This window comes from Typha latifolia, chromosome 7 (assembly GCF_019914945.1).
Source record: "Typha latifolia isolate L0001 chromosome 7, TyphaL0001v2, whole genome shotgun sequence".
In the NCBI taxonomy this organism is placed as follows: Eukaryota; Viridiplantae; Streptophyta; class Magnoliopsida; order Poales; family Typhaceae; genus Typha; species Typha latifolia.
The window spans coordinates 13,547,126-13,558,769 of NC_133092.1; the positions used below are offsets into that span (position 1 = coordinate 13,547,126).

The window sequence follows — 11,644 nt, forward strand, 5'->3', positions numbered from 1 at the left end:
TAAAGTTTAATTTTGCTAAATTATGGTGCTTATGACCTCGATTGCTTTGAGTTTAGTGAGCATCCTTGAACTAGTTCAAAAACCCCTAATAATTGATTCAGTAATTAAATATATTTTTATCTTTTTCATATCTAATCAAGTTTACTCTTTAAAAAATTAAAACTAAGAAATGAGACTAATTAATCGAATTCAGGGCTTAGTCTCAAACAAAAAAAATATTGTTCAGTTTAAGGCTAAGTCTCGAATTTGATTAGTTAGTATTATTTTTTGTCTTAAACTCAAAACAAACAAGGCTCCGGCAGAAAAAATATATAAAAAGTATAATATTTTTTTTAAAAAAATCTGACTAAATAGAAGAATAAATCTTTTAATTTGGATGATTAATCTTTTGCTTTCTTTTGTGACTGATATAAAAAAAAATTGTGACATGCTCTGGATTTATCTTAGATAGATTCAATATTAGAGGTTTTGTAAATGGAACTGACCCTGTTTAGTTTTTATTTAATTTTTTTAAAATAAACTATTACTGTAATTAATTATTATGATTATTATTGTATGTTTGGCAAATAAATGGGAAAGGAACAAAATTTGATTATATACAATTCATTGTGAAAGGAAATTTAGTGACACAAATTGTTAGCATAAAATGATTGCCATTGACATCTTCAATTTGTTGACTAATATGATTTTGGATCTTTGGACCTTTTTCTTCAATTTGCAATCACCAAATGATTTTGATGCCAGAATTTTTTTTTTAATTCATTTGGGTGATAAAGTTGAAGGAAAGAAAAAGTGATGAGAAGTAATATGTGTGTGTGTGTGATGGATTGCTTCAGTAGACAATGAATGCCTTTCAATGAAAATATATGCCTTTTTATGCTAAGATAATATAATATCTTAGTCGTCATAACATATTCTCTATGCTTTAGAAAACACAAACCCCTTTTTATTTTCATAATCTATGCTACATATGGAACTAACTAACAAGGCTAAATCTTAGGTGGTCCAACCACTTGAATTCCAATTATCCTATAATTTCACCATGCAAAGCAGGGGACATCACTCAACTTGGACATAATTATTAGATTCAATTCAAATAATAATATCTCTAGTATTATAAAATTGGACATTAGATTAACCCCCCCCACAAAACTTAATCACATGTTTAATATGCTTAATAAATGGGTCACTTATTTAGATCATAGCCAGATTATTTCGAACATAAATGAGTTGAAATAATAAACACAAACACATATTGCTTTGTAATTAGGTTAATTAAATAAATTTATTTATAACTCAAACTCGAGTATATCAACCTCGGACTCATTTAAGAGCCTTCAAGTTTGCTCATATTATCAATGTGCAAAAATTGTCACCCTTGTAAGCTATGACAAGCGTGGAAATTTAGATTTTTATACAAATTCAAACTCGAAAAATATAAATAAATCCTCCTCATGCACCTAATCTTATACAATAATAAGCTTTATTACATAATAAATAAACTTTGCCTTCAAGGAATGTGGATTGCGTCGTTACTAAGCCAATCAAAATGCCACCTATTTCCTATCCTCCTTATTCCCCTCCTATGGTTCGAATCATTATTACCACGATTCTTAAAGCACCCTATGTCCCTATCTATTACAGTAACGGCCGTTAAAGGCGTTATCTTCCCCCCCCTCTCTCTCTAGCACCCTATGTCCCTATCTATTCCAGTAATGGCCGTTAAAGGCGTTATCTCCCCCCCCCCCTCTCTCTCTCTCTCTCTCCCCGATTATATGAGATTTGAGTTCTCGCGTTCTTCCACTAGATTTGGTGGTCTTATCGAGGATTGCGGCTGCTACTTTGATTTCGATCGGTAGTTGATCTCGAATGGAGGCGTCTCTTGGACTGGATCTAGGGTTTAGCTGAATCCCCACTGCCCTAGGTCCGATGGCGATGAGAGGAGTCGATTTCAAGTGGTGAGTGCGATTGATCTCTTCCTCTTGGCTCTTCGTTACCCTAATTCGAATGTGGGTGTTGTTCTTTTGATTGTGTATAGGTACGATGGGTTCTTCTTGTCGATGCTTGCGACTAGTGTGTATCCTTTTTTTTTTTTAAAGTTCTGGAAGAATCATTAGTTTGTTGTAGTTCTTGACTTGATTTTGTTAGAATTATCGTTTCGATCAACTGGAAGAGGTACCATCTTTGCACGCATCCGTTGCATATATGGATCGTGGTGAGTTCTGCTGCAGTTGGTAAGCATGTTACTGAAGTTTTCTAATTGTCATGTGGTAATAAACTTAGGGATGAGTTGGTTCCAGGTTGATTATACTACTGTGTTTATTTTTCGGCTGCTGATGTTTGTGGACAATGGCCTTGCTGCAGGAATGGGCTTGTAAGTAATCCAATTTTGGTCATTTCTACTCACTGTAATGCTGGTAGTGTTTCGATTAAAACCTAATGCTATCTTACAATGCTTAAATGCCTCCTCACTACGTAACTGAGACTTGAGAGGATAGAGATTTAGCATTTTGTTTAGGTCGACTATGAGTTTGGAAGAATAGAATAAGTTATTCAGACATGTTGAGAAGCTATCCAATTGCTTGGAAAGGTACTGCTGCTTGAAGGATGGATGGTTGTGCAGAATCATAAAGCTTGCCTAATTTACCTATTTTCATATAGAGTATTACTCTCTTATTAGCAATTATACAAGTTTGTGCTTGATGCTGAAAACATGTAATGATATTTTTCCCTTTCTCTGATAATGTATATCCAGAGATCTCGGATGGCAGCAAAGATATGTCCGTTTTCGTGGAAGAATTGTTGTACTCTCAGTTCTTGTTCTTGTTCTTTATCCTTTTCTATGGGTCTGGACAGTGATTGGAACCTTATGGTTCACTAGTGCAAGAAGCTGTGTATGTATTTGCTCTTTCTCCTTTTGTTTTAATCCATGTGCATTTATCAGAGCATTAAATATGCATTCTTATAAATAACCACTTAATCATGTTCTAATTTTTTGCAGCTACCAGAGGAAGGTCAAAAGTGGGGCTTTCTTATATGGTTGCTTTTCAGCTACTGTGGACTTGTTTGCATTGCATGCATGTCTGCAGGAAAGGTCTGTCATCCTCTATAGGTGCCAATTGAAATGCAGATGATTTTTCTATATTATATTAGATAGCATGCTATTTCTTTTGTTGGTATCCTTTGTTTCCAGTACTTTGTATTGGTAGTAAGTTTCCAGGAATGTCTTTAGGTATTTTCAAATTTGTGTAGTCAGTTGAAGTGTTCCTTCATGATTCGAGGAAACCTAATTGTGGGACATGATGTGGAGCTTATTTCAGAATTATATAATCATAGGGATGAGATTAATTTTGGAGAAACTGAGATATGAAATTAATTTCTCTTTTTAGTTCTTTATGATTGTCTAACATTTGTTGTTTTGCTGTCACTTGCATTGAGCTCACTAATCACTACATGGTATCGCCTAGAGATTGCCACTAATAGAAACTTTACATGCCATATCTGATGTCCTGCTTTGTTTTCGTTATCCCTACTATCCAAAATTGAAGTTTAACTTGAAATGTTTTGGTGTTGTACTATATGCACCAAGTTTGTGCAGAATCAACATTGTACTGCTATTTTTCTTTTTCATCAAAATGCTGCTAATTAGTATGTGATGCCACAACTGGAAGTTTCTGAAATTCTTCATAAACCCTATTGTTAATCCATATAAATTACTCCTTGAATAGTTGAATTCATATTAAATGTTTTACTAACCTAGTTAATTCTCATTTTTGCCTTGCAACTTATAGTTCTAGACCAAATATTTCTAGTTTATTATAGTCTGATACTTCTATGTATAATGTTTGTGTTTTTTTTTGTGGTACTTTACCTTCTTCATTCTTCTTACTAGTAGTCTAGACAGATTATTAGTCCGGGATAGCATTCTTTGTATGTACTCAAGACTTGTACAATAGTACAGTTTATCACTTATCAGTAATTCAGTATTGAAACATAGATGATATTTATCAAAAAGGAAATCAATGATTAGCCTACAAATCTAAGCACACCTTGTGCATCTTCCTGCAATGTGCACAACTTTCCATAGTAATGCTGTCAGGCAGCAATACATTACAGTATCATCCTCATAGATTGGCATGTAGGAATGGATGAATGTTTGATGTTGCTATCTTTTACTTACTCATGATTTCGTATAAATAGAAACAATTTATGAACAAATACATACAAAAAACTAGAATCATAAGGCTATTTATATATCTGTTTTTTCTGCAGTGGGTTACCCGAAGGCATGCACATTTACAGCGGGCACAGCAGGGAATCCCAATTTCAGAATATGGGGTAAGATTTCTAAATTTTCCTCGGACAATTACCAGTGCAGGTACTTTATGTTCTCCAGCTTTATCGTTATCAGGGACTGCTTATAAAATTAGAGTTTATTTTTTATCCTTGTTTGGTTATGTATAAACTACATTGTAAATGCCTTTACTGTGTTGGTGCAGTTTGTAAAACTGAACTACACGTATTTCTTCTGTTCTTTCTTTGTTTTTGGTTCTATTGCTGCAAATTAGAGTATTTCTGTTCCTTTATTTGTAAATAAGGGCAGCGTCTCACTTCTACTTTTTGGTTGGATCATGAAGTCACGAATATAATCACCCTGCAGTACAGTGGTGAAGTTGCTGCCATTATACCTATAATCAAGATTTAGTTTATCTGAATATGTACAACTTCAATGACCAAACTGAAGTTGTACAAGAATGACATGCATCATCATTTAAACCTTTTACCCATTATGATGTTTGTAAGAGCATAACTCAAAGATAGGAGGCTCCAAACTCCAAAGAAATTGACAGAATTTCACAACTGGCTGTCAACTTTACAATTTACATCGTAAATGGAAAATTGATATGTTCCGAATAATATTGAAGATGAATCCCTGTTCTCCAATGTTATACATGGATGTTGGAAATTTATTTATTGAGATGATGGTTTATGCAGGTTCTGGTTGACATGGTCCGTGTGCCTGGTTGGGCATTTGAAGCTGCTGGACAGGAAATGAGAGGGATGGGCCAAGATACTGCATATCATCCTGGTCTCTATTTGACAACAACCCAGGTAATTTATTCTGGAGAATGCTTGCTTACTAATATAAGCACCTTTGCTAACATGCTGCTTTCTTTTGCACAGAGAGAAGCAGTTGAGGCACTTATTCAAGAACTTCCTAAATTCAGGCTGAAGGCTGTTCCAACTGACTGCAGTGAATGCCCCATATGCCTTGAAGAATTCCGTGTTGGCAATGAGGTAACAGGAATCCCATATTGTAATAACTTTAAGCTATAGGAACTTGGTAACAATGGATATTCACAACTTTAGAAACAATTGAAAGTTCCTTTGATGCATTGATCCTTGCTCTTCAGTACTGCAGTATGCTTCCGAGTGCTCAATTTATTTGCTTTAGTATAATTTTATGAAAAACTAAAAGTTTCCTTTGCTTTCTTTTAGCTTAAGGCACTTAGATACAATACTTCTGCAACCCACGCAGGTTCGTGGCCTTCCATGTGCCCACAACTTTCATGTGGAATGCATTGACCAGTGGCTACGGCTTAATGTAAAGTGTCCCCGATGCCGATGTTCCGTGTTCCCCAATCTGGACCTCAGTGCCCTGTCGAACCTTCGGGCAGACTCTGAACGGCCTTCTGCAAGCGATGTGACGACAGCCACGAGATATGTTAGGTCTCAACCGGCCGGGCAGAGCTACCTGTTGCGGCTGCAGGGCTTGCTACGCCCAGTTCGAGCCGAAAACTCCATCAGTGGTGGTGAAGATGAGGCAAGCCTGGAAAGTGGGTTGCACACTATTGTGGTTTCTCAGGGCTCAGCAAGTGCAGTGAGCCCTGAAGTGCACTGCATAGTGGTTGATCGCCAAACTACCTGATCACTGATCTATTAGTATATATAATGTAATCTTTTTGGTTTGATTCCTCGACAAGAGGACCACATGGTATGCAAAATCTCACTCCTATCCTCTCTTTGTTGTGTATTTTTCTCATTCCCTTTTCCAATTCCTATAACAATGAGAAAGTTTTTGTTCTGTACTGCAGTTGGTGGCAGATGATTGTGTGGGTATAGTTCTGAGATTTGGGTTGAGATCTACAGATTAAATTGACACTCGCACTTTATTTATTTGCAATCTCTCTTCTGATTCTTGTTTTGATTTTCCCAGACAACATGTTCCTGTTTATAGTTCTCTAATCAAAGTCGTTAAAATAAGACCAAGCAATCATGGGTCATGGATGACGTTTAGCAGCGGATCTGTCACAACTAAGTGAGTCAATGGGGACAAATTTTACTTAAGTTTGAAGTACGATCCTTGCAATACATTCTCTATCAATATTTGTTTTGAAGGGTAAGATGAATTGGCATAATGTTTACCCTTAGATAAAGCTGAAATTAAACTTCTAATAATAATCTTAAAACAGATTCCAGAAAGAAAATTTATAATCACTTCTTCTATCCCTGACAAAACTTATTATTGTGCTGCTATAATTTTCAAACTAGTTATTACAATACTCTTCTTTGATGTGGCCCTCGACACCGACCATATTACATTTTAGTAAATAAAATTTTACTAATTTATTTTTATTATTTAAAAGTGTGATCGGTACTTTTCAGGTTCATGGTACTTTCGATTAATTTTATTTAATATTATTTAATTTTAATTATTAATTTCTAAGAGAGAATTTAGTAATTTTTATTAAATTATTTGTCCTTAATTTTTTTTACTAATATTGATTAGTTGGTTAAAGAAACTAATATTGCATGAATATTTCGGATTTAATTATATCGATTAATTAGAAAACTATTAAATTTTTATTTCTCTAAAAATAACAAACAAACAAAAAATAATTTCCCCTTTATCCAGAACTAAGGAATGCCCAATCTCATCATTAGATTCATTACCCATCAATCCATCATCTCCTCATTACATTTACATAGATCCAAATTAACTCAATCTAACCTAACCCTATATTAATATTAGTATAAATAAATTCCCAAATGGCTTACAAATTTAACAAGTGGCCACCACAAAGAAGCTCCTGTGGCTAATAAATCAATTGCGCCTCTGCTGACCCCTCTCTCTCTTTCTCCTCTCTTTCCCCCAACTCTATCCACTTCTCTCCCGAACCGTATCCATGGCCGCCGCGGCGAACGCGTGGGGAATTGCGGCGGCGGCGCCGCCTCCGGCGATAGCCCTCTTCCGGCCTTCCTCGAGGATCGAGCAGCCGCAGAAGGAGGCGGCGGCCGGCCACGTCAGCGTCGGCGGTGGGGGAATCCGGCGCGCCGTCGTGGTGAGAAACGAGAGGGGCCAGCAAACCCTGTCGTGCCGGTGTAGTGGCACCTTCTCCTCTTCCTCCGCCGCCGTGGAACCCGGCTTCTCTGGGTGGGATTGGAGCCGTTGGAGTCGCCACTTCTCGGAGACCGACCAGGCGGAGAACTACGCGTCGGTGCTCAAGGTTTGATTTCTCTCTTGCTCCCATCCCTTAAACTACCTCGGTCGATCTATGAGTTGGAGTCTCCGTAATTTTGAGATGATTCCGTGAATTGGATCGTGGAGGTTTCGTCTTTCTTTATAGTTCTTTTAGGTGTCTGGGGAAAACTTGAGATTTTTATCGTTTTCGGATTACTTTCATCTTATCTCACTCTTATTTCTCTTTAAAATTTATAGTTTCAACTGGAAGAAGCTATTGAGAATGAAGACTTTTCAGAAGCCTCCAAGTTGAAGAAAGCTATTGCCGAAGCAACATCGAAGGATGTTGTAGCTGAAGTTTTGACTGAATTGAAGGTCTGGTTCATTGTATATATATATATATATATATTCTTAATATCATCTGACCACAATTTCTATCCTTATATGATGTTCTTTATTTTAACAGAATGCTATAGAAGAGCAACGATACCATGATGCGTCAAAATTAAGTAAACTTGCTGGAACTGGGCTGGTAACTCCTTTCATATAATTTATTCTACCATGTTTTATTTCAGTAATATCTTGCAGCTTATGTAGGAGGTGAATTTTATATCTAACCATGTGCTTCAATTTGGAACAATTTGCATTGCTTCAATCATCTCACTTTCCAGGTAGGTTGGTGGGTAGGGTATGCGAAGGATTCTGATGACCCTTTTGGCAGAATAGTACGTATAACTCCTGGAGTTGGTAGATATGTGGCTAAGAGTTACAGTCCAAGGTACATGCAATATAATATAAATGGAAATTAATTCCTTAAATACTTAGATTTGCCTTTGTAACTTACTAAAATGCTGTTTATCAGACAACTGCTCACTGAATCTCCGGGATCCCCATTATTTGAAATCTTTCTTGTCAAAGATGATGATGGGACATACACGATGCAGGTCGGTTGACACAATTGATAGTTTTCTGTGTTCCAAAATTTTTTACTGTCAGCTAAGTTAATTTTCTCATTTAGCCCTGATGACTGAACTTTAGACAGGTAGTATCCTTGCAAGCAGTCAAAGGAAATTCATCCCTGTCCCCTCCATCACCACCAAGAACTACAGGAAGTTCAGCTAAACCTGACAGTGAGAGTCCTTCCATGGAAAGTAGTCCAGTCGATGAAGATACTAGAGAAAAAGGCAATGAAGACATAGTGGTGAAAAGAAATGAAGATAGTGTAGAGAAAGTAGGTGATGTCCCAAATGCTAAGGATAATAATGAGGAAGGATTGCAAAGTGTGATAAAATTTCTCAAGGATAGAATTCCTGGATTTAAAGTTCAAGTACTAAATGTCAGAGTACCTGAGGAAATTAAAGTGGAATCAGAATCACAAGTAGTGCAGGAAAATGATGAAAAGACTGCCCCCCCTGAAGATTCAAGGGATGAAGCCACTGACCTGGAAAATGTTGAACATGAAGCACTTCCAGTGGGTGGTAGTACTGATCCATCTGAAGCTGAAGGAAGTAAAAGTTCAGCAGTGAAACTTTTTCTCGGTGGGGTGCTTCATAACAAGGAGGATATCTTGTCAAAATCATATGTACGTGTACCAGCAGAAATGAAGAATATGGAAAGGGATTCTTTTGTAGTTCATATTCCTGGAAAAAATTATGATCCAGATATTGGAGAAGGAAAGGCAGCAAAAATCAAAGTTGCAGCTATTGCTGCTCAAGTAGCCTCAGATCTTATGCCTTCTGATGTTGCCAAGGCATTCTGGAGTACGAATAAGGCTACCTCGAAGGTGTGTTATAAATTGTTATTCCAAAATTTTATCAAGACAGACAATTACTAATTTACTTCTGGTTATATATATGTCTTATGTAAATTTTGCTATAACTGCATGCAAAACTTAGAGAGAAATTTAGTCTATCTTATAATCATATGATATTACTGCAGAGAATTGCTCATTCTAATTTGTTATTTCTTTGCTTTTCTCTTCCTTCTTTTATTTCCTTTTGGCATGTCTGGCAAAGCAGACTTTTTTTTGAGGAACTTTATTGATCATTCATGTTCCACAAAAAGGACCAGGATCATATGTTACTTCTGTGATTATATCTTGGGCGCTTATTTGCATTACTTTCTTGTACTTCTCCTTTACATTTTTCAACTGAAGTCTGAACAGCCCTGTGAGGATAGTATCAAATTTTTTGTCTCGAAAGAAACCAGGGAACATATGCACAACAATGTTTTGAATCTTAAGTCTGTACTCTATATATGTGGTATGGTTGGGTGAAACCAGAAAGCTGATGGAAGCAAAGCAATTGATGCTACCAAATTTGGAATGGATTTTCAGTGTGTAACCTATAGGCTCATAAGCTCTATTTTAGCAGTGGTAGTACTTGATGCTTTAACAAGGAGTATCTTGAATTATCATCACTGACTGATCTATCATTAACTACATCAGGTTACTAAAGATGTTCAGGAGGTTATAAAGCTTGCCTTGAGCCAGGCTCAGAGAAGAAACAGACTGTCAAAAACTACTGTCTTTAATCGGATTATCACTGACAATAATGGCCTAGATCCCTTTGATGGTAAGTTTGTTTCGGGAAATTGATTTTTAAAAATTAATTAGATTTATAGATTGCAATGTTGGTACATATGCAGGTCTATATGTGGGAGCCTTTGGTCCATATGGCCCTGAGGTGGTACAGCTGCGGCGTAAGTATGGTCATTGGGGTGGTTCAGATGAGACGGATGCAGACATAGAGTTCTTTGAATATGTTGAAGCAGTAAAGTTGACCGGCGATCTAAATGTTCCTGCTGGACAGGCATGTAAACAATTTTTCTTTGGTGCTGATTATGGGATGCCTTTATTTCTCACAAGATTTATTTGAGCAGGTCACATTTCGTGCTAAAATTGGGAGAGGGAACCGTCTCCTAAATCGTGGTATTTATCCAGAGGAACTTGGAGTGGTAATTTCTGCCTCTGCATTTCTTGTTTCTCCAATCTGCGAAATCAAATTAGAAGGCTTAGGAGTCATGTTCTTAGAGAAAATATCTATTAAACTTCAAGAAAACATTGGTACTTCACATCATGTATCCTGTATAAATATGAGACTATGTATTGAGGAATTCTCATATGCTTTGAGTTACCAAATTCAAAATTTGATGCAGGTTGGCAGTTACAAAGGCCAAGGAAGAATAGCACAAACCGGATTTAAGAACCCTCAGTGGGTTGATGGTGAACTACTCCAGCTCAACGGCAAAGTAAAGTTTGATTTGCATTTACCTGTTTCAGATTATTTACAATTACTGGTGATTGTAGTGAATGAAAGAATAGTCCCCTTGTGATGGGATTGATAACTAAATTGCAATTATACTTGTTGCATAAGGGGAATATTCTTTCATTATTACCAGGATATATGAGACATGTAATCTTCCCAAATAATTAGTAATTTGACTTCCAATATTTCTTCTGCAGGGCATGGGTCCTCATGTCAGAGGCGCAGAGCTTGGTTTTCTATACATTGTACCTGAACAGAGCTTCCTGGTGCTGTTTGACAGATTAAAACTTCCAGAGTGATTCTATTATGCAAATGAAGTAATGCTCATCTTCAAATTGCATGAGCACCTGGAGAACGACTGACCTGACCTGTGAGGAGGCTGGGTTGAGATACCCGACTAGCTTCCATCTTGTCTTCCTTTGGTCCCCGAGTTTTTTTCCCCAATCGGAGAGGTTTATAGTGGAAATATATTTCATGTTGAAAAGATCTATTTCCTTGGTTTTTTTTTTCCTGTCTTTGAACATAACTACGGAAAAATTTTATGTGCTCCGCTCCCGGATTGTAAGTAATAGTATTCCGGTCTTTGTATGATGCTTGATTTTAACATCATATTATTAATTTGCAAATAGGGTATCATTGGGTCCAGTTCTTATAGCATTCTCCACTCTTCTTGATAGCAAGGAATGTGGCCATTCGGGCTACTTCCAATCTTAAATCTTGACTCGGAGCTCTGATGACTGGCAGCAAAACTATCTGGTCTGATAACAAGGGGAAGCTTGCAGTTGTAGTTGTTGATCAACTTAGGAAAATAAAAGTTGTACCTCTAATTCATCTCCACAACTAAAAGCCAATTGTTCGTGAGCATTATTTCTAAAGAGAAATTGCTTTCCTGTACACTTATTCTCATATTTGTTGA

General features: G+C 36.7%; 2 protein-coding genes across 2 annotated transcripts; both read left to right on the plus strand.

Annotated features, from left to right (window-relative positions):
• Positions 1 to 1,696: 1,696 nt before the first annotated feature.
• Positions 1,697 to 6,177, plus strand: LOC140792085 (E3 ubiquitin-protein ligase SIS3). The gene is made up of 10 exons (XM_073142916.1): positions 1,697 to 1,958; positions 2,039 to 2,077; positions 2,149 to 2,215; positions 2,301 to 2,374; positions 2,756 to 2,894; positions 3,002 to 3,094; positions 4,273 to 4,338; positions 4,996 to 5,112; positions 5,185 to 5,298; positions 5,540 to 6,177. Exons 1-10 carry the CDS (start codon positions 1,930 to 1,932, stop codon positions 5,927 to 5,929), a joined length of 1,128 nt encoding a protein of 375 aa, XP_072999017.1. The 5' UTR covers positions 1,697 to 1,929; the 3' UTR covers positions 5,930 to 6,177.
• Positions 6,178 to 7,052: 875 nt separating this feature from the next.
• Positions 7,053 to 11,373, plus strand: LOC140792082 (protein EXECUTER 2, chloroplastic-like). Its single transcript, XM_073142912.1, has 11 exons — positions 7,053 to 7,508; positions 7,721 to 7,837; positions 7,929 to 7,994; positions 8,134 to 8,240; positions 8,325 to 8,406; positions 8,505 to 9,245; positions 9,909 to 10,035; positions 10,109 to 10,272; positions 10,343 to 10,417; positions 10,619 to 10,711; positions 10,926 to 11,373. Exons 1-11 carry the CDS (start codon positions 7,188 to 7,190, stop codon positions 11,025 to 11,027), a joined length of 1,995 nt encoding a protein of 664 aa, XP_072999013.1. The 5' UTR covers positions 7,053 to 7,187; the 3' UTR covers positions 11,028 to 11,373.
• The last annotated feature ends 271 nt before the right edge of the window (positions 11,374 to 11,644 follow it).

Excerpts from the sequence above, each read along its gene's own strand:
- LOC140792082 (XM_073142912.1), top strand. The coding sequence starts at position 7,188 with ATGGCCGCCGCGGCGAACGCGTGGGGAATTGCGGCGGCGGCGCCGCCT. Across the intron at positions 7,995-8,133 it reads AACTTGCTGGAACTGGGCTG|GTAGGTTGGTGGGTAGGGTA; the intron begins GTAACTCCTTTC and ends CTCACTTTCCAG. Across the intron at positions 10,418-10,618 it reads ATCCAGAGGAACTTGGAGTG|GTTGGCAGTTACAAAGGCCA; the intron begins GTAATTTCTGCC and ends AATTTGATGCAG.
- LOC140792085 (XM_073142916.1), top strand. The coding sequence starts at position 1,930 with ATGGCGATGAGAGGAGTCGATTTCAAGTG. Across the intron at positions 4,339-4,995 it reads TCCCAATTTCAGAATATGGG|GTTCTGGTTGACATGGTCCG; the intron begins GTAAGATTTCTA and ends TGGTTTATGCAG. Across the intron at positions 5,113-5,184 it reads TCTATTTGACAACAACCCAG|AGAGAAGCAGTTGAGGCACT; the intron begins GTAATTTATTCT and ends TCTTTTGCACAG.